Raw genomic sequence first — 19,394 nt, 5'->3', positions numbered from 1 at the left:
CACAGTTTAGTGAGAAATTGCGAGACGAACGTTTTAAGCCTAATTAGTCAATGTTTGGACACTATTTGCCAAATAAAAACGAATGTGCTACAGTAGCCCCAAAATCCAAATTTCACGAACTAAACAAGGGCTTATCCTCAGCTGCAGAGAATGAACTGCTTACTCCATCCTAAATTATAAATCATTCTAAGATTCTGGAAGAGTTAAATCATCTCAAGTTTAATCAAATTTACATGATAAGATAATAATATTTACGATGCCAACTAAGTATCATTATATTTTCATTAATTATATTTTCATACTATATGTATTTGATGTCATAAATATTTGTAATTCTCTCTATGATTCTGGTCATACTTGAGATGCTTTGACTCTCCAACATTCTTGGAATGACTTATAATTTGAAATAGATAGAGTAGCAGTAACTAATATATGCAGCTGGAAAAAAAGGAGAAGCGAGCGTTTTGACGCTAGAAAAACTCTGCTCTATACAATAATCTATGGCCCCATTCGCTTCGCTGAAAAAATAAGCAGAAATACTGTTCCGATTGATTTGTTATGAGAAAGAAAACACTGTTGCGTCTATAAAAACAAGCTAAAAAATACATATTATAAGAGATGCGAACAGGACCTATATTTAGCAGATGCTTTGACGGTAGGATACGGCTGGGAATTGGAAGAGACATGGCCCAATGACATGCCAGACCTTAGCCTCCAAATTCGTGTTATAAATAAATAATAAGGTTCCGTTTAGCAGGGCTTCACTTCACTAGTGAAGCCATTTTTTTTTTAGGGCTTCAGCTCTACGAACAATTCCACCGGTGGAGCTAAAGCGGTTTTAGTAAACCGTTTGGCAAAATAGCTTCCCTGTGAGAGCATGTTTTTAGGGGCCTGGAGGAGGAGTCGGGAGAAGCCACTTTTTTTGGGCTCCATCCCACCCCAAATCACTGTGAAAGCATGTTTTTAGGGGTTTCACAAGCAAAGATATTTTACTTTACCCCGTTTGATAAAAAATAGCTCCTAACGGCTTCGGCTTCTGAAACCGATGAAGAAGCCCTGCCAAACGAAGCCTAAATAACAGAGAATCACTTATTGGGATAACAGTTAACTTCAAACGTAGCTCCGACAAATCCGGGGTTTCCACGCAGGCACCTTCAGAACAGTCGACGGTTTTAGTATTGCTCATTAGTTAATAGCACATGGTAAAATCAAATTGCATCCATTTCTGTACAACTTCATGTTTAGTTACACAAGCAACATATGTGACAAGGTCTCTGGGCCAAAAAAAAAAAGGAAAAAAGTTACATTGTGTGACAAAAATATCAGAATGGGTTGACTCGAGAGCTGCCAATGGAGAAGATTTCTCGAGTTATTAGAATATAGAAAAGGGGAGGCTACGATAGACAGGCTGAACTATATGTAGTCTTGCACTCATGCTGTACCCCATCACTCCCCAAAATGGAGAATCTGCTAACTTGGATCAGCAAATACTTATCAAGATGAAGATACTCACTCCAGTCCTTTATACTGATTATTAGTCAGAGTAATAACAATCTGCAGAATGATCATCGGCGCTAGCCTCAACAAAACTGACATTTTGTTCTAGGTCGCTGCTGACGAGATTATGTGTGTCTGGATATCAGGAGACCAAGCCGCAATACTTTCTGCTTATAAAGCTTGTGTGGGTTTTTTAACATTTCTATACTTGCTTTCTTTGTACCTAACATGACACGAGCAATGCTAAATAAATCCCCTTTCTCCAAGGCAAACTGCCATTCCCTTGGTGAGACGTCAAACCAATCTTTTCTTGAAGATACAGTTGTTTTAACCTCCACATACTCTGTGAAACCCTCTGGGTGTGTTATAACAATATCATAAGGCAGTCCGGTTTCAATTTTGTCGTTCACCCACCTAACATTGTTGGAACCTAGCTGTTTGGCAAAATATTTCTCGACCAGTGCTTCACCAAGCCTCCCTGTTCTTAACTGGCTTGCATCTGAAGGCCGCTGATTCTTGTCTTCTGCAAGATTGGCCAGTTTCTCATCGAAATTTGTTAACTCAACATGGACCGTTGGGCTTGAACTTCCAGCCTCCTCCAAGTTCAAATAAGCAGGTGCATTGAAAGGTTCAGCAGACATCGCCATCTGAGGCTCATCAAAGATTTCTGCTGAACTATCTCCAAGCAATGTAGTTTCGGTCCTTGGTTTCTCTTCTATAATCCAATCCCCTTCAAGATCAACAGAAAGCAAACTATCTTCGGTGTGTCCATACATAGCAGGCATGTTTAAGTTTGATGAAGGTCCAGCATCATTCACCTTTACCTCTTGCATGCTTGCATGCTGGTTTATGAGAGGTGTTCTGAAGATGGGTGCTGTTCTCCAATGGTTAAGAGGCCAACTTGAAACCATTCCTGCTGCCTTCTGATGATTGGGAGCACTGAATTCACGGACAGGTTGGAAATCAATCCCCTGGGTATCAGCACCACCTTGGTTGGCTGAACCTTGGTTGGCTGCAGACAAGGAAGAGAAGGACCAGACAGCTTCATGTTCAGGTAACTCAGGAACATTCTGATTATTAACGATAAAAGACTCTATTTGCTCAGCATGGGTGCCAGATTCAGCCATAGTTTTGATCATGTGTAGAAAATTTGCAAAATGAAGATCAGGGGATCCATCAAAGAAAATTCTAGAAAGCTCCAAAAATACTGAATGTGAATCGGCATCTTGTGTTGCGTATAGAGTATCTCCCTGCAAACCAGTAACATGTAAAAAAAATCTGAAGGCAGAGAAATTAAGCAGAGCAAAACTTCAATTTTAAGCGTTAACGACATAGTGGTATGAAGCTTATGTACAGATGGCAAGTTGATGAATACAGCCAAGAAAGAGATTTCAACTTAAGGGCCTATTTGGAATGGAAGACATTTAAAAAAAAAGACATTGTATAATCTGACTATGTAATTACTTGCTAATGGCAGAATCGAACGATAGATACTGACCTGCAAAAGACAATGACATTTGAATCTTTTCTTAGAAGAACTCTCAAGTCCCCTCAGTACATACTTGTGGAATAACTTGTCAACAACTACTACTTGCAGATTGCTAATCTTCATGATGTCGTTTTCCTGGAAGTTGATATAAGTATCTCGATGCATCTTATAGATGTACCGTTGCATGTATGGCAAAAGCCAACAAATCAAGGAAACCTTTTCTCTGTTCTCTGATGTACCATAAAATATTGCTTCACGATACACAACCTACGTAAAGGTAGAAAGAGTGATAAGAAACAAGGAACTTTAGCAATAAAAAAAATTACTTCAATATGTATTTTCATACTTCTCCTGTTTGTGCTTAATGTTTTTAGTTTTTTTTTTTTTTTGGAACCGTAAATACAGCAAGTGAGGCCCTCACTGTAAGATTTTATATTTTTAAAAAAACTAAACAAGCAACTATACACAAAATAGGGAGGAGAAAACAAGAAAAAGAAAACTGCAAAGCAACCAGGCAAGAGAAAAATGTTTTTAATTCAATTACATAAAAAAAAAAATCTTAACTGGTAAAATAAGCACATACTCTTAATTTACCACCACTCTGCTATAAATAAATAAATAAGTAAGTAAATAAAATTGATGTGGTCTATTTGCACTGTGCCATAACTAGAACTTTCTGCAGCTAGCCAACAGATTAGTATAACCAACAACCATGGTGCTCATGATAGACATTGACACTTTCAGTGACTAGTGAACAATCTTCGTCCAGAGAAAGCTGATTTCCTCTGCTAAAAAAAACTCGACCCCTGGGGGTAAGACCTCCCCCAAGGCATTGACGGAAAGGTAGAAGATTCTCTTCCACACGGTCGAGAAAAGGCCACAAACCCCTCGCGATGTGCCACAAACGGCGAGGACCATTAGTGGAACATGTATTTCACTGAAAAGAGCACAAGGAGTGGCCTTTTTTTTTTGTGAGAACAGGGAGTTGAACTCCCGACCTGTAGGTTACACTTCCGCTTCCCTACCACTGCACTAGGCACATGTTCTCGATTCCTCTGCTACAAGTGCTGCTATCAAATTCTACAATATTGTGATGAAGTGATATTGTCATAATTATAGCATAGAATAAATTGATGCTGATCAGCCATTTTTCCACTCTTTAAACCCAAGAAAAAAGGAACAAGATAGAATTGGTAAAAAAATGGTGCATTGGAAATGGCTAGAGCACAAACACTTCTTTCAATATAGATTTTCTTTGCCACAAGTTTCCAACTCCACAGTTCTCCATTTCTCACCCGTTACCATTAGTAGCCCCATATATAGGTGAGATTGATTGAAGAAAATATTTTAAGTGGACAAAAACCCACTTGGGCCATAATGACTTCTTTTATAGAGATTGTCTTGGAAAATGACTTTAATTATAGTAATAGCTCCAATTACATTTTCATGGGGTTTATTCCCATTTTAATTTGAATAACTTATACTTATCTTGTTAACATAGCTCTTCGTGCACATGAGAAGCAAGCTAAAAATTGAAAAACATGAATACCATAAAAAGATGTCTATTACCTTTGAAAGTGCTTGGATGCCTAAGCTTTTCATCAAAGAAGCAACTCTTCCATACAGCATTTGCTTATCCTCAGAAGAAAGGTCACCAAATTGTATGAAGTAAACATCACTAGAGTTAATAAACTGTTGCTTCAACTCATCATCATCTACCCAGCAAACAAGGCTAAAAGAAGAATGTAGAGAGACCCATTTATCGGCTGAGGTGGGCAATATTGTTGTTTCTAATTTCTGAAGAGATTCTTTCAAGTACAATATATCATTCATCTTGTCACTTTCAGACTGAAGATACTTAGCCCATCTCACAAATACACAAAAGACCTATATATAACATGAAAACAAGAGATAGTAAGTTAAAAAAGATAACCTTGCTAAACACAACTGCCAAAACTTTTTTGCACCTTCAGTTCAGGATAATTCAAATCGTGATTAACTGGGAGTATCTACTTAACAGTTAACAGTAAGCTATAAAATATACTCATGTAGTAAAGCAACTTACATGGTTTGCTGCCTGTGAAGGCAATGCAATGGTTGACAGCTGTAGCAGCATCTCAACATAATTTGATGTTGTTGGAGCCTTTGGTACACCACATGTCAGAGTAAAAAAATCACAAAGGTTTGGATAGGCTGCAGACAGCATTCTTCTTGGGAACATGCTTCTGTTTTTCGTTGCAACGAAATCCTCGGTTATTTCAGAGCATCCTGTTGGGTCATGCCAATAGAGGTTTTCTGGCGCCAAAAACCTTCCAGGAATAACCTCACTTGTCCGAGGACGCTGTAGTGGTGTAAATATAGAGGGAGATGACATGAACTCCCGTTTAATGTCAATCTTTGAGTCTGCCACACCTTCTGACAAGAAGGTATAGAATTTGCACATCTGGCTCATGCTGAAGAAAAGGAAGGTTAATATATTAATCAAAAAGCAAAAGGAGAAAAGGACGGCTAAGTGATTATGCTTCGGATTTGCATAACAAATTTGTGGCTCATATATTTCTCGAACACAGTATAAGTGTATAATCTAGATGGAGAAACCTAGTAGTTACCTTGCTCTAAAGGGGACCTTTGACGTTATCCAATACTTCAGGACCATCAATGCATCACAGTGGGATACCTCTGTTTTGAACCCAATGGCCTTCTTAAGTGAACTGCTAGATACCTGTCCCAAAAAGAAATAAGGTGAGGTAACCGTTAAATTCCAGAACAGTTTGGTAAGGACAGATTCACCAACCTGTGGTACAGCATATGGAGCCACACTACCAAAAAGAGAGTGGACATTTTCAGAATCATAGAATAAATCTGTTGGATAATGAAGATCCTCATCCGTTCTTGATGCTATCCATTTGAAGCTTTGAATGCACTTCATAAATGATGACTCAACTGCTCTGTTTTCACCACAGTGTGTAGCATCTGTGAGGATTGTAGATTTTGCACTATAATAATCATCCCAGAATCTATCAAGAACCTCCACAAGATATATACAATTTTCCCTGCATCTTTTTGAAGAAAATATCGATAAAATTCTAGATAATTCTGGTGACTCCCAGTCATACATGGTACAGGGTTTTGCAGATACATCAGCTAGAGAAAGGCCTCTTGCTAGAAGAGAATCAACTTGGGATAAACTTTTTTCAACTTTCACTACCTGCACAAAATCAGTCACACCCATCTCTTCAAAAAATCGCCTCCATTTTTCCCATTCAAATGATGATGACTCTGAACCATGATGAGTCAAATAGCTACTATCAAGTTCAATCCAACTAATTTCTACATTCTGAAGCAGTCTGCTAACGTCCACGGAATTTCCATAATCTTTACTGAAGTGAATTGGTTCATCAGCTGGGCTCTTGTATCCATGGTTTGTAAGGAAGATAGGACTCTTCCGTAGTTCTGACACTATCCCTTCTTTTTCAAAGTTACAGCTGGTGCAAGAAGACTGAAGATGAACCATAATAAAGCTCAAATACTCTCTAATCATTCTATCAGCCACATTAGCATCTAAACCGTTACGCAAGGACACCATGATGTGATTTTTAATAATGTCATGCCCAGACAACTTTCGCACCCCAATCTTTTGGAGCATGTCTGCCAGATCATTTATTCTGACTTCCTCCATGAGGTATTTATTTTTGCAGCATGCAGAGAGAAGATTTGGACTTACAGTTCGAAGATTACCATATAGAACTGGAAAATTCTGAATGCTACTTCTGCATTCAGGAATGGAACTGACAACATCATATGGCAACCATATAGGACCATCTGAAACAGAGCTAAATGAACCATCTGAAAGTGAGATGCATGGTATTTTCCTAACTTTATCCAAAAGAACATCTTCGAAGCTTCTTGCTGAGGAAACATTTCGAGAAGAATAAGACAGCAGCGTCAGATAAAGGTTAACAAACCAAGCACACAGCCATTCCAGGCCCAATGACTCAATACAACCATCAATTCGGCAAATAGATGAGATGGTATCTAGCAAAATGTTTGGTCCATAGTCATGAATACCTAGGGCCCTTGATAAATTATCAGATATAACAATATCTTTTGAGAGGTAACCAAGACCAAGATGTTCATGAAGTAAGCCTTCGGACAATAGCATTTTAGTTTGTTCATCCCAACCCCTAAGCGTATTGCATGGATAGACCCATTGCACAGTAGAGCCATCCAAAAACATGCAGCGGGTCAGACGCAACTTGGAAAGGATCAAGTGAGGAAGCTGGCTGAAGAATCCATGGACCTCTCCTGCTAGAGGAATAAAACTCAAGAAGGCTGTGACAGCTTTTCCAGGGCACCTCTCAAAACAGGGAAGAGCACAAAAGGATTCTTGGGCACTGACAAACAAAGAAGGGAATTCAGACAACAACCACTGGTTCCATGCACTATCTGCATCCACTTCCTCTCTGGAAGATGGTAAAACAAAATCTCCTTGAAGAATGAATTTAAGACCGTAATTCCTTAGAGGAAGAAAAGCAAACACAGGTTGCTGCTTCAAGTAAGGTTCATAGTCTCCTTTCTCAGTCTGCTGCAAAGTAAATGCCACAGCTATCTCTGTGGTGCACACATCATGCCGCACAATGGTACCTTGTAACCTCTTACTGACCACCAACCAACTCATTGTCTCAATCCCATGCGAGATTCTCACAATGCCATCACCAAGAACCTCCCTTCTCATAATCAGAAGTGTGTCATCAAACAAATTCTTAAACTTGATACATTTTAGTCGATGAAGGAACAGCAGTAGAGATGGGTGCAGATCTGAAAACAAAGACACAATGGAGCACATACCAGTGCCCTCCCTAAATTTTGATCTGAAGGGAAGTAAAATGCAAGTGTTCCACAACGAATGGGCATCCTTGTCATCTTCAACGGCTAACATTCTACTAAAAGAAGTGATACTGTAAGGTGGAACTGCAGTTGGCAACACAAAACCAATCTGGCCATCTGTGATATCAAATTTCACATGGAAACCATTTGAATGGATCTCCGGAGCATCAGTTACCTACAATACATATAAGTGGCAAAATTAATTGGTATATTCATTCCCCCAGACAACTCAAAAGTCACACAAGATATAGGGTATGTACCAACAAACTATAATAAGCAATACAATAGAGAATCTATGAAACCGTGGACAATATATAGTAACTTAAAAGCTATTATTGTGTTAATACCTACCCGGAAAACTGATTTAAATCCAATGCCTTTATTTCCAATATAACCCTGGTTTGATCCTTTCTTTGTCGAGTTACCAATATCACAGAGTGCTCTAATGTTCTCAGCAGAGAAGCCCCTCTCATTGTTTAGAACAGCAATACCATTCTCTTGGAGAATGAATGCTAATGTTGGTTCAACATCCTCAGGATATGTATTGTCGTCAGCGTTCTGTACCTGATATATAGATCAGCAAAAAAAAATATTCTCAACTTTCTATGTAACCTCCAAGCACACAACAAAAATCTGAGTGTAAAGGAAGAGCATAGTTCAAGCTTACAAGCTCAAGAAGTAGATGAGAATCCTGGGAATATAGTTCTTGCGAAAGGCAATGCAATGCTCTACCAAGTCGAGCATGCTGCTTCTTTAACAAGCTATTCTCAGTGTCACTTAGTGCCTGATCCAGACCAAACTCTTCACGACGTATAGTCTCAATAACAAGAGATGCTTCTTCAAGATTTGTTTCTTCCATCCTGGAAGTTCTGCTAGTATATAGTTATGCAATATCTGCCTCCGTTCCAGCAGGATTTAACATCTTATTGTCTTCATTATCTATACCAACCCGATCATTTATGCCAGGAAACAATTGTCTTCTCTCATCCATCATATTAACATCACTAGAAATATGCATGTTAGAATTTTCATGTGTGGCTCCCTCAGATGCAAGCTTGGCAGAAGAATGCATTTCTGTCTGCACATGAACTTCTTCAGTTAAACACAACCTACGGCAATCTTCAACCCATTCTACAACTCCAAGTGACAAGCCAATATCATGAAGCATGCAAAGCTCCCCGTTTTCAGTGGCTTCATGCAACATAACTGCATGCCAGTTCTTAGTAACAACCCGAAATCCTGCCAATAGTATGTCTGCTGCAAGACTACGGAATTCCAGAGGTAGATGACCAAGACAATCAAGTACAAATTTTGCGATCAAATGAACTGTGTTATCAAAGTTTGGCAAGCTATCAGACTTGATCAATCTTGCAGAAGACACCTGAGAGCTTTCTTGACACTGACCAGCAAAACAAGTAGAGCTTTCACTACTTAGGTTTTGGGGCTCGTCAGGCATAAATATTTTGTTTTCGGATTTAGCATTCATCAAATCATTGTTGTTATCTACTATGAGCTTTATTGCTCGCTGTGCATAACATTTTAGCAATGACATTGGGGTGCTCGTAGAACCATTGTAAATGTATAGCACTGAAAGCAGTTTCACTGCCACTTGAAATGGTGAGCGTTGGATAATAGCTTCCAGAAACTGGTCAACTGTGGCTGATGAATCTACTCTAATAAACCTACCATCTGTGGTCGCAATGCATGCTAGCTCTTGAATTGGACCAGTATTCAGCAACCAATGTACAAAGGAGCCCAGTGTAGGAGCAAATAGCGAATCCCAATGGGACCAAAGATGCAGATCAGACAGCATAGGAGCCCTCAGTAAACAATTAATTGCCTCTCGTGAGCAAACTGTACCACAATAATAAGATTGTTCAGCGACATTGTTCCCCAGTTCATCAACATTCCCATGTCTACTTGGCAAAGTTCCAGACCACCGTTTCTCCAACAAAGAGATGGAAAATTTTAAACTATTTGTTTGTATGTCTTTCTTCTGCCCCTCAATGAAGCCAGGAACTCCTCCACCAGATTTGTCTTGCACGATATTAAAGCTTATTGTTGGAAATTGCCTTTTAAGAAGCATCACGAAACTATCCTCTGAAAAGCCACCATCTTCCAGCCAATTACTCTGAGCTTGACAGAGTAAAAATTCAATTTGCTGCTGCAGTACAGAAACTTCCAGAGATGAAGAATTACAAGTACCCTCCTTCAAGAAACTACTCAAAGCAGTTCGGAACTGATGACAATGTTTGTCCAAAAACTCAAGGAATGTCCCATGGCCAAGAGCACTGAATTGATTTGCTGAAAATTGAGTAGTTACCCATGTTTCACAATCATTAAGTGCCCTCACTTGCAAAGTCACATCACCAGAGACTTTACTGTTGGATTCAATATATTCCGTTATCCTCCTGATGACATCATCAATAGCAACACCTGCATGAACAAATGGACATATGAAAAAGGGACATTTGTCTGTAGCAGCGGTTCAGCAGAAAATGAGTACCAAGTGCAGTTGAACCAAATGAGAGAGAGAAGAGAGAGTACACACTATGTCCAGTCCTCTTGTCTTCACTCTTCTTATGGGCTCCATCAGTACAACCAGTATTTTCTTTACTTGGAGGCTCGATTTCCATAACCTCGGTGGTGGTGTTATGAAGAGGGCTTGAAGATACATTATTCTCACTAGCAAGCTGTATCACATCGTAAATGCTATCCAGCAGACCACATCCCATTGATTTAACCTGCATGTCCAGGTGGCAGCAAAGTTTGAAGAAAGAATTCAAAATGGTAACACTGATCCAACACATCAATAATCAATTAATAACAAAAAGAAGGGGCAAAATTCATGTACTAAAAAAATGAATATGCATGGTCAACAAATTTCTACCTCTACATACCTAGAATAACTATAATCTGGCCTGTTCATAGCATCACATTCAGAACATGCATTACTACCTGAGGTTTCAATCAAACACCTAAACAGGTGAACATTTGAACTTTTCCTGAATCGTAAGATCTATCACATAATCGCTTGAATGTCGAGCCAAACAGAATCATCATATATCATGCCCTATTTTAAACTGCTCAATGACTAGATCTTTTCATTCGTTCTAAAGGTATAATAGTGGGGTGTGGAACACAAGAGAGAAAAAAAAGGAATATAGCATGAACAAACATGCCTACAAAAGTCCAAATCATATAAGACTACTCGAGGGAACTACATGACTAGAGAAATCGAAAATCAGGACAACCAGTTCCTAATTTGTGTGTTATTATCACGCAGGAAATGCATGTCAAAGGTCATTAATGGATAGTAACTAGAGTAAAGATTCACAATTCAAGTCAAATGAATAAAGGAGGATAATCAACTCACAGCAACGTTGAGAAGGCCAATGCCTGGGTACTGTGAGCAGAAATTTATTGTTCTCTTCTTCTCTGTTGGTGTTCTTCCATAGTAATTTGCTAACATTTCCAGAACCTGCGTCAGTTACAGGTACAATCAAATTAGTTCTAGAAACAGGATAAGTCCAGACAGAGCAATTCGATAGAGAAAAAGGAGGTTGTATGCTTGCAGCCTCATTAGATTACTCAGCTTCACAATTACTTTAGGAAAACATAGATTCAATTATCAATTATGAGTAATAAACGTACCTGTTGAACTGGATGCTCACGACATGTTTCCTTCCATGTTGTTACAAAATTCTCCAGCTTACCTATACTTAGGAAACAATTCGGTGATGCTTCATGCTTTTGCAACTTTTGCTGCTTCTTAGGCTGCTTGCATGAACAGCTAGGACTCCCGATTTCTTCAAACTTTCTTTTTTCACTTACTTTCCCTTTTTTTCCACTCTCTTTTGGCTTGCTATTCTCTAAAGATGGCCTTTTATTAATTTCAGATTTCAATCCAAGCCTTTCCAGTTCTTCAGTTTTTGACGGATATGGACAGCTATTCACACGCTTATCACCATCCTTTTTGTCAAGAACAGAACAATCATTCTTATTATCATTGTCATCAGATTTACCATCCTCAGAACCAGTATCACCATTAGTTTCATCATCGGTTGAATCAAAATGGATATGCTTATTGATGCCTGGTAACTGCTTTATACGATTAGTTAAAGAAATGAACCTCTTGTCCAAAGCCTTCTTGTGAGTACGGAAACTTGCATTTTTCAACAAATCCTTCTCCCGACTACTATTACCAGATCCACTCATATTTCCTAGAAGCTTCGCAGCAGACACTTCTGTTTGCTTGGCCTGTTGTAGTAAGGAAATATGCAACCTACAAAACCTCCCTAAATTAGTAAAAGTAGAATGGCATTTCTGTTTCAGATTACGCGGAGCACACCAAAATCAATATTAAAATCACATGTGGAAAGATAATAAGTACATAGAACACCACGATTTCCAAACAAGTACCTACCCCAAGCTCTGTACCCGCACACCAAGTTTTTCCTTCCCAGAGACTGATTTTTTCTCTGTAAGATGATTCAAGAAATCTACAATTGTGATTCTTTTCTTAGAGTTGTCCACAAATTTCAGCAGGACATTGATAATCTCCTCACTAGAAAGCTTAGGCACCACAGACAAATCAGCCGGCACTAAAAAATAATGTGCAACTAGCGGGTGCTGAAGGAAAGGTCCCAAACCCAGCTCTTCAAATTGTACAACCCCCTCATTCTTGCATATCTCAACCTCCAGATCATAAACCGTTACAATTTTTCTTGCTGCAACATAGCAATGTATGAATGCGTTCACCTGAAAAACGCCAAATAATGCCCATCAAAAGTAAATTACCAGAATGAACAAGAAATTTCTACCGAATAGTAATGACTTGAGACTAATAGAAGGAGCTAAGCAAGAATTGCAATTGCATGCGAAATAAAATTAAGCCCTCACACTTTACTTTCCGTGAAAAGGAGCAAACATCAAACTACCCTTGTCTAAATCGACCAGTACAGTTGATAAGATAAAGCAACTGACTACTCCCTTATTAATGATTCTAGTTTTGTTAGATGCTACTTATGCTCATATCCAAGATAACTAGCTTTGGTCATGTACCGCAGCTTAATTTTTGCACCGAGAGTTGTAGTGACTTCTAATACGATTAGACATACATCCCATTTGAGACTACAGGTACTGAGTGCTGACCTTGCCCTCGATTAGGAAGAGGTCCCGCACGAGAGGCACATCCTGGGGCTGGACGCTGAGGGAGTCCCACGAGTCAGCCTTGAGCGCCACGAGCACCGCCTGCGCTACCTTCCACGCCGTGACGCCCTCCCCGCCCTTCACGAGCTCCTCCCGAGCCTTCCTCGCCGCCTCTTGCGCCCGGTCGAGCACGGCCTGCTGGTTGCCCGGTGGCGGCTGCTGCTGCGGCTGGGAGCCCGGCGGCGCAGGTTTGGCAGCGGCGTCGGGTTTGATCGGGCGGTGCTTGGCGTTACCGGTAGGGGCTTGATGGTACGCATGGGAGGCGAAGTGATGCGCCTGCACCTGCGCCTGCGCCTGCTGCTGCTGGAGTTGGTAGGCAGCTAGGGCAGCGGGGTTCTGGAAGAGGAAGTTATTGAAGAAGGGGTTAGGGGCGAAGCCGTAGGGGTTCATCCCGTGCAGCGCCGCCGCGCCGGGGTCGGGGAACGGCATCGAGGCGGCGCCATAAAATTGCGCGGCGGCGGCGGCGCGACGGTCGTATCCGTGGGTGAGCCGAGGCCGCTGGTGGTGATCCCGGCGGCTCATCGAGGTGGTGCCCGGTGGTGATTGAGGCGGAGGCAACGTGGAGGGGAAGGAAGAGGAGGGAGGAAGAGAAGCTAGCGCAGCGCGCGACGGCAAGGTCGGCGCGGCGGCGTCCCTGGGCAATGGGTCTCTGGCCTTATATGGCAGCAGTCTGGTGTTGGTTTTCCAACCCGTGGGTTTCTGGGGTCTTGGTTTTATGGTTACAACTCTTCTTGCGGCAACGTCAGTTTCCAGCCCGTGGGCTGAAGTCGAAATTGTTTACGCTGCAGGCTTCTTAGGTTGGGCCTCTTTTGGCTTAGTGTATGTTGCTAGAATTTGTGTGCATTAGATGAAACGTACATGTATACAAGTATATATTCACATCGAATTTGCTCTAAATGAGGTTAAGAGCTATATCCATGTCGGAGTTAGATCGCAGTTCCGTGAGCGGTCTTATTTGGGAGTTAAAGTACATAAAGGCAAGCAAGTGATCTTACAAGTGCAAGATGTCACAGCTGAACTGAAGGTGTGCCAGGTACTTAATTGTAATTTTGCCTCCAGGGTAGTCATTCATACGCCTCGTTCATGTGATTTGGTTGCTCATGAGCTAGCTATTGTCGGAGCTGGTCTTAGTCCGGGTTTGATCTCGGTTCGAGATTGTATACCAAGTTGTATCCAAGTCCTGGTTTGCTAACGATATGGCCTCTGTTAATGAGTAATGGAGAATTCTTCTATGTTCAAAAAAAAAATACTTTGACACGTACAAAACGACTTATAATTTGGAATGGAATGGAATGAGTATTTGGAAGAGGAGTAATAACTGCAGTTAAATGTCAAAAAAATCAGAGCCGAAGTCGTGAGATAGTGACAAGTCCACCTGCTAATCAAGTCATAACTTATGACCATGTTAAGAGAAGTTGCACAGCAAAATTATTGTACACTGCCAACATCGCTCAACTGTACCAGCTGGGTTGTCTATGACTGCAACCACAGCCAACCGTGCCAAAAGTAACAGTTATTTAACTAAGCTTTCTACCCGTCCCATTTACAAATCAAGTCCCCAAGCAGGTCTCATACTGCCCACAGAACTCCGTCTATACGTTGAGAAAAGAAGAGCACCGCACGCTCAATCAGGAAAGGCGTTACAGGCTGCAGTCCATTCCCCTTGATTCCATTTCCAGCTGAAACACCGCCTGGTCAGCTATACCCAAAAAAAAAATCCGTTAAATGGCCATTTGTTAGTCATCTCGAGGGCTTAATTTATTTTCAGCCAACATTCTTGAAGTTAATCTCGAGGCTTCTAGGTTCTCAACTCCTTCGTGAGTAAGGATTGGCCTACCAGTACCACCACCTCCATTGCTGCTATCTCATATTGCAACATTGGGCTTTTCCAGCCTGCAGCTTGTCCCACAAACACAACATCTGCCTCGGTGATTGGTAGTGTGCAGTGTAATAATCATCTATGCATCCGAATTGACAAAACTTGACGCTGTGGACGTATTTAACAAATCTGGTGTTGCTGAACCGCTCGACCCACATGCCCATGCTCACATCCTCCATTTTGAACAGCTGCACAGCAAGAAATGAAATTTAGACTCTTGTCGGCATCATGTCCCATCTTACAAACCCATGTACCAGCTATCTAGTGATACGGTAATCAATGGTACTTCCTCCGTTCCAAATTATAAGACGTTTTTGGCTTTTCTAGATTGATGACTTTTGCTGTGCATCTATATATATATATATATATATATATATATATATATATATATATATATATATATATATTATGTCTAGATACATAATAAAAGCTATGAATCTAGAAATGCAAAAAACGCCTTATAATTTGGGACAGAGGAAGTAGTTTATTTAAGAAATTCTGAAAGGAAAAATGATCAGGTAGGTCCCCAGTTATTGTAAATGAAGAATGCAAACTGTTTATAACAAGTTACCATATGTGCCCCTATTAGTGTCACGCAATGCAGACCAGAAGCAATCAACTGAGCTTACCCTTAATTTATGGTTTAAAAATTCTGATAGAATGGAATCTGCGATGTCAGAGGATATAACATATCCAGGACCATTTGCATAGATGGGATAATCCTCTTCTGGCCATTCCTGTAAAGCACAGAAGATAAGCATAGATGAGAAAATGCATGCATTAAATGTTGAACTTCAGAGTAGTCCAGCACTCTACAGGCAACATGAAGGCGCACTTGGTAGTTGGTAAGAGAATGAAGTAGAAAAGGATAAAAAGGGCATCTCTGGTAAACCATCAATTTTTCCGCTGATATACTGAGTCAACGAGTGAAGTGAGGTAGAGGATAATGCTTTGCTAAGTTTTGTATTACTGGCACAAGTATGATATAAAAGTGCTTTATTACGAGATAAAAGGTTGCACAATCATATTTGAGGGTAAGACCGTAAGATATCTATCTTTGTACAGACTAATTCAACAAAGCAATAAAGCCAACAGTAGTACAGCAAGCCAATCTCAGCAAGAACAGTCCTATGTGTTTGCAACACAAAATAGCCTCATAATTTTAACAATGAAAAAAAAAGGTATTGATTAAAGAAAAAAAGCTGTAAACTGAGTGAAGTTTAGAAGATTCAAGGCTACAGCTTCCTCAGTACACATGAAACAAAAGTCAACACACATAGTTGTCCAGACCAAAAAAAAAAGACGAATTATAGAAGTAAAATAGTGCAACAACATTTACAGGAAACAGATTGACAGAACCCCTTTTGTTCCATGGGGAACCATAATTAGTTAGACAATTCAACTCACGGAGCTAATTTAATTGTTAATCCATTTAGCATTGGCACATTAACTCATTCAGTTATGTGATATAGTTTCCAGAAATGAACCTTATTAGATTTCTTTGAACAGGAGAAAGATTCAGTAAATTTGACATCAAGTACCACGAATCAATTTTTACCTGATTTCAAGGCTTCATGAACAATTTAGACCCTACTAGGGAAACATGTTTGACTATTGCTAATGTTGTTTGCTACCCAGACAGACCAAATACCATATATCGAACAGTTCACTACAGCAACATAGTGCGCAGGGCATCTTCATTTTCATTATTCAATCAACGGAAGGAGAAAGGGCACATGAGATCATTGTGGAATCAAATATAAGTTTACCTCATAAGTAACAGCCCATTTCCCATCGCGCAACGGCTTGTGGTGGTAATTCATGTTCCCTATATAGAGACTTACACCATTCTGGATTTTCTTCACTTCAGCCATTACTGAATCAAGTCTAACAAAAGTATCATCATCACACTTCATTATGTATCTAGCAGATAGAACATGGACCTGAGAGGACGAGTTCATTATAGTGACGAAGTGTCTTACAGTAACTTCATTGTAGCAAATTTTGAAGAGCGAAAACACTTAGACATACCCCATACTCGCATATGGCAATTGTCTTAAGAACAACCAAATCATAGCTATCCATGAATGGCACAATAACAATGTCCCCGAAAAACTCAGCCTCCTTTTTCAACTCCACATTAACTTCATTTCTGCCATGCTGCAGAAAAGAACAATGATCAGCTCAAGCCCAACAAAAAAAGTACTCAAGTTTGGTCTTCAAGATTTACCAGGGCAACAAAAAACCGGGCCACAACATTCGACGACTTCTGGGCAGCAGACATCCATGTCTTTCTCGCAGCCATACGCTCAGCAAAATGGTTGCCTGCTGACAGGATACCGATGAAAATCTCAACTGGTTCGTCTGGAAGGTGAGGGGCCTGCCAGCTGGGTAACATCTCTAGGTGTTTCTGTGGAGAAAAGCTAGGATGTGTGGTGGGCAGAGTCCCCGCGAACACTGATTGCACATCAAGGTCCCCATTCAATGATAAGCCAGTAGCATCCTCAAGAACAAATCCCTACCAGCACCACCAGAGACAAAAGTTAACAACAGTGCCAAACACGGGCGGCAGTGCACCAATATTAATAATATTACAATTCCATTCCCCGCCCATTCATGTAGTACAAGAGCGAGAGCCACTTACAGTGCGGTATGGAAATGATGTCACATGCCGTCCATCAACATTCACATGGTAACCCTCCAATCCAGCAGTGAGAGTTAGAACAAACAGGCGGTCCTCCACGAATGGGTATGGCCAATCAACGGAGACGGTCTTTGCGCGGCCAATGAGCCGGTTCAGCCACCATGACGTTTTTGACTCCTCCGACCGCCCTTCATCATCCCGAATCCACTTCTCACACTTGACCAACCCATCCACTGCAGAACAGTCCAATCAGAATAAAATCCTTGGGCCAATGTAATCAGTAGCTTAACAACACTTTATCTGGTGACAGTGGAGGGTGCAGACCAGTCTCCTCGTCGGCACGGGACCTCCAGCCCTCGCAACGGAGCGGAGTGCCCCACTGCATGCGGTAGCAGGTGTTCTGCTCGATCACCGGCTTGCCGCTCCAGTCGCCGCGGAGGCGGGGGTTGAAGTGGAGAATCCTAGGCGGATCCTCGCCGTCCACCGTCTTGAGCCCCTGCAGCTCCATCATGAACTGCGACACCATGATCGGCTCTTCCCCCTCCCTGAGCATCGTGATCTTAGGATCCCGCTCAGGGTGCGCCTGGTGCGGCGTCGCGGCCACCGTGATATACGAACCCAGCGTGAGCCCGCACGGCAGCTCCACCGTCCGCCCCCTCTCCCGGAACTCGTCGCCGCTAAGGACGATCGAGTGCGGGCACTTGCTCTTCTCCTCCTCCCCTGACGAATCACGCGAGGACGCCAGGGCCGTCGCTAGAGCCTCCAGGTCCGAGAACACGCGGGCCCCTGACTCGGCGGCCTCGGCGGCGACCTTGCGGAGCGAGCCGGAGCGGGTGGAGTTGAGGTGGCGTAGCTCGAGGCCAGAGACGATCCCCGCCAGCCGGCGCGCCCGTCCCCGCCCCGCGTCCGCCGAGAGGGTCTCCCTGTGCGGGTGCTTCGCGGGGCGCACCGGCGCGGCTCGCCCCGCGCCCTCCCACGCGCCGTCGAGGTGGAGCTTCCGCGACGCCCCGGCGGACGCCCCCGCCCCGGGCAGGGACGTGGACACGAGCGGCGACTCGAGGAGCAGCACGGCGAGCGCGTAGGCGAGGGAGACCGCCACGAGCACCTGCATCGCGCGGTGGCGGCACGGTGCGCCGGCCCCCGACGGCCTCCGCATTGTGCCAGGCGCCGCGTCCCCCCGCGACGCGTGCCCTAACCCTAGGAGGAGGAGGAGGAGGCGCACGCGGGCGAGCGGACAGAGCAGTGGCAAGGCGAGGCGCGCGAGGGAGGCTGCGCCCGCGCGTGCGCTCCGTGGTGGCGGAGGGAGGAGCAAGGCAGCGGCGGAGGCGGTCGAGCGGACCAAGGGGGAAGGAAAGTGCCCGAGCACTTGGGACGTGCCGACGGGGCGTGTTATACCAGTTGTTTAATAATCGCATATAAGCCCGCTTACTTTAATCGCTAATCCCCTCTTGGCGAATGTTAATTTGGACCTTCCCCTGATTTTGAAAAGCCGTGCGGTCTGGGGGGTCGGCGTGATCGTGGCGCGGGAAGGCCGCGTGGGCTAGGTGCATGGAGCTTGTGGCTCGTGCTGCGGCCGTGGGCGGCGTGAGGAGGGCGGGTTGTCCCATGGGCTGGGTCCTTGCAGTTGCGGGGTGGGAGGGATCCACGTGGATTAAAGCGGCGCGTGCCGGCCCGGCCGTGACTGCTGTTCCGGGTGGGCGAGGGATCCCGTGCGGTGGGGCGCTGTGTTGACCAATGGATTTTCGAAGCGGGTTCGCTTGTGTGAGATAATCAGATGAAGAAGGTTA

The 19,394-nt window shown here is 42.6% G+C and overlaps 1 protein-coding gene and 1 pseudogene across 1 annotated transcript; both read right to left on the bottom strand.

The window, feature by feature from the left end:
* Positions 1-1,191: 1,191 nt before the first annotated feature.
* Positions 1,192-13,740, bottom strand: LOC136516118 (protein NO VEIN-like; annotated as a pseudogene).
* Positions 13,741-14,489: 749 nt separating this feature from the next.
* Positions 14,490-18,986, bottom strand: LOC136516101 (hydroxyproline O-galactosyltransferase GALT6-like). Its single transcript, XM_066509498.1, has 7 exons — positions 17,932-18,986; positions 17,608-17,840; positions 17,194-17,481; positions 16,995-17,123; positions 16,733-16,906; positions 15,593-15,700; positions 14,490-15,151 (listed from the first exon to the last, which is right to left on the bottom strand). The coding sequence occupies exons 1-7, from the start codon at positions 18,761-18,763 to the stop codon at positions 14,945-14,947; spliced, it is 1,971 nt and encodes a 656-aa protein (XP_066365595.1). The 5' UTR covers positions 18,764-18,986; the 3' UTR covers positions 14,490-14,944.
* Between the last annotated feature and the right edge of the window lie 408 nt (positions 18,987-19,394).

Source organism: Miscanthus floridulus, chromosome 2, assembly GCF_019320115.1.
Source record: "Miscanthus floridulus cultivar M001 chromosome 2, ASM1932011v1, whole genome shotgun sequence".
Taxonomy (NCBI): domain Eukaryota; kingdom Viridiplantae; phylum Streptophyta; class Magnoliopsida; order Poales; family Poaceae; genus Miscanthus; species Miscanthus floridulus.
This window is presented reverse-complemented; position numbering and strand designations above follow the sequence as displayed.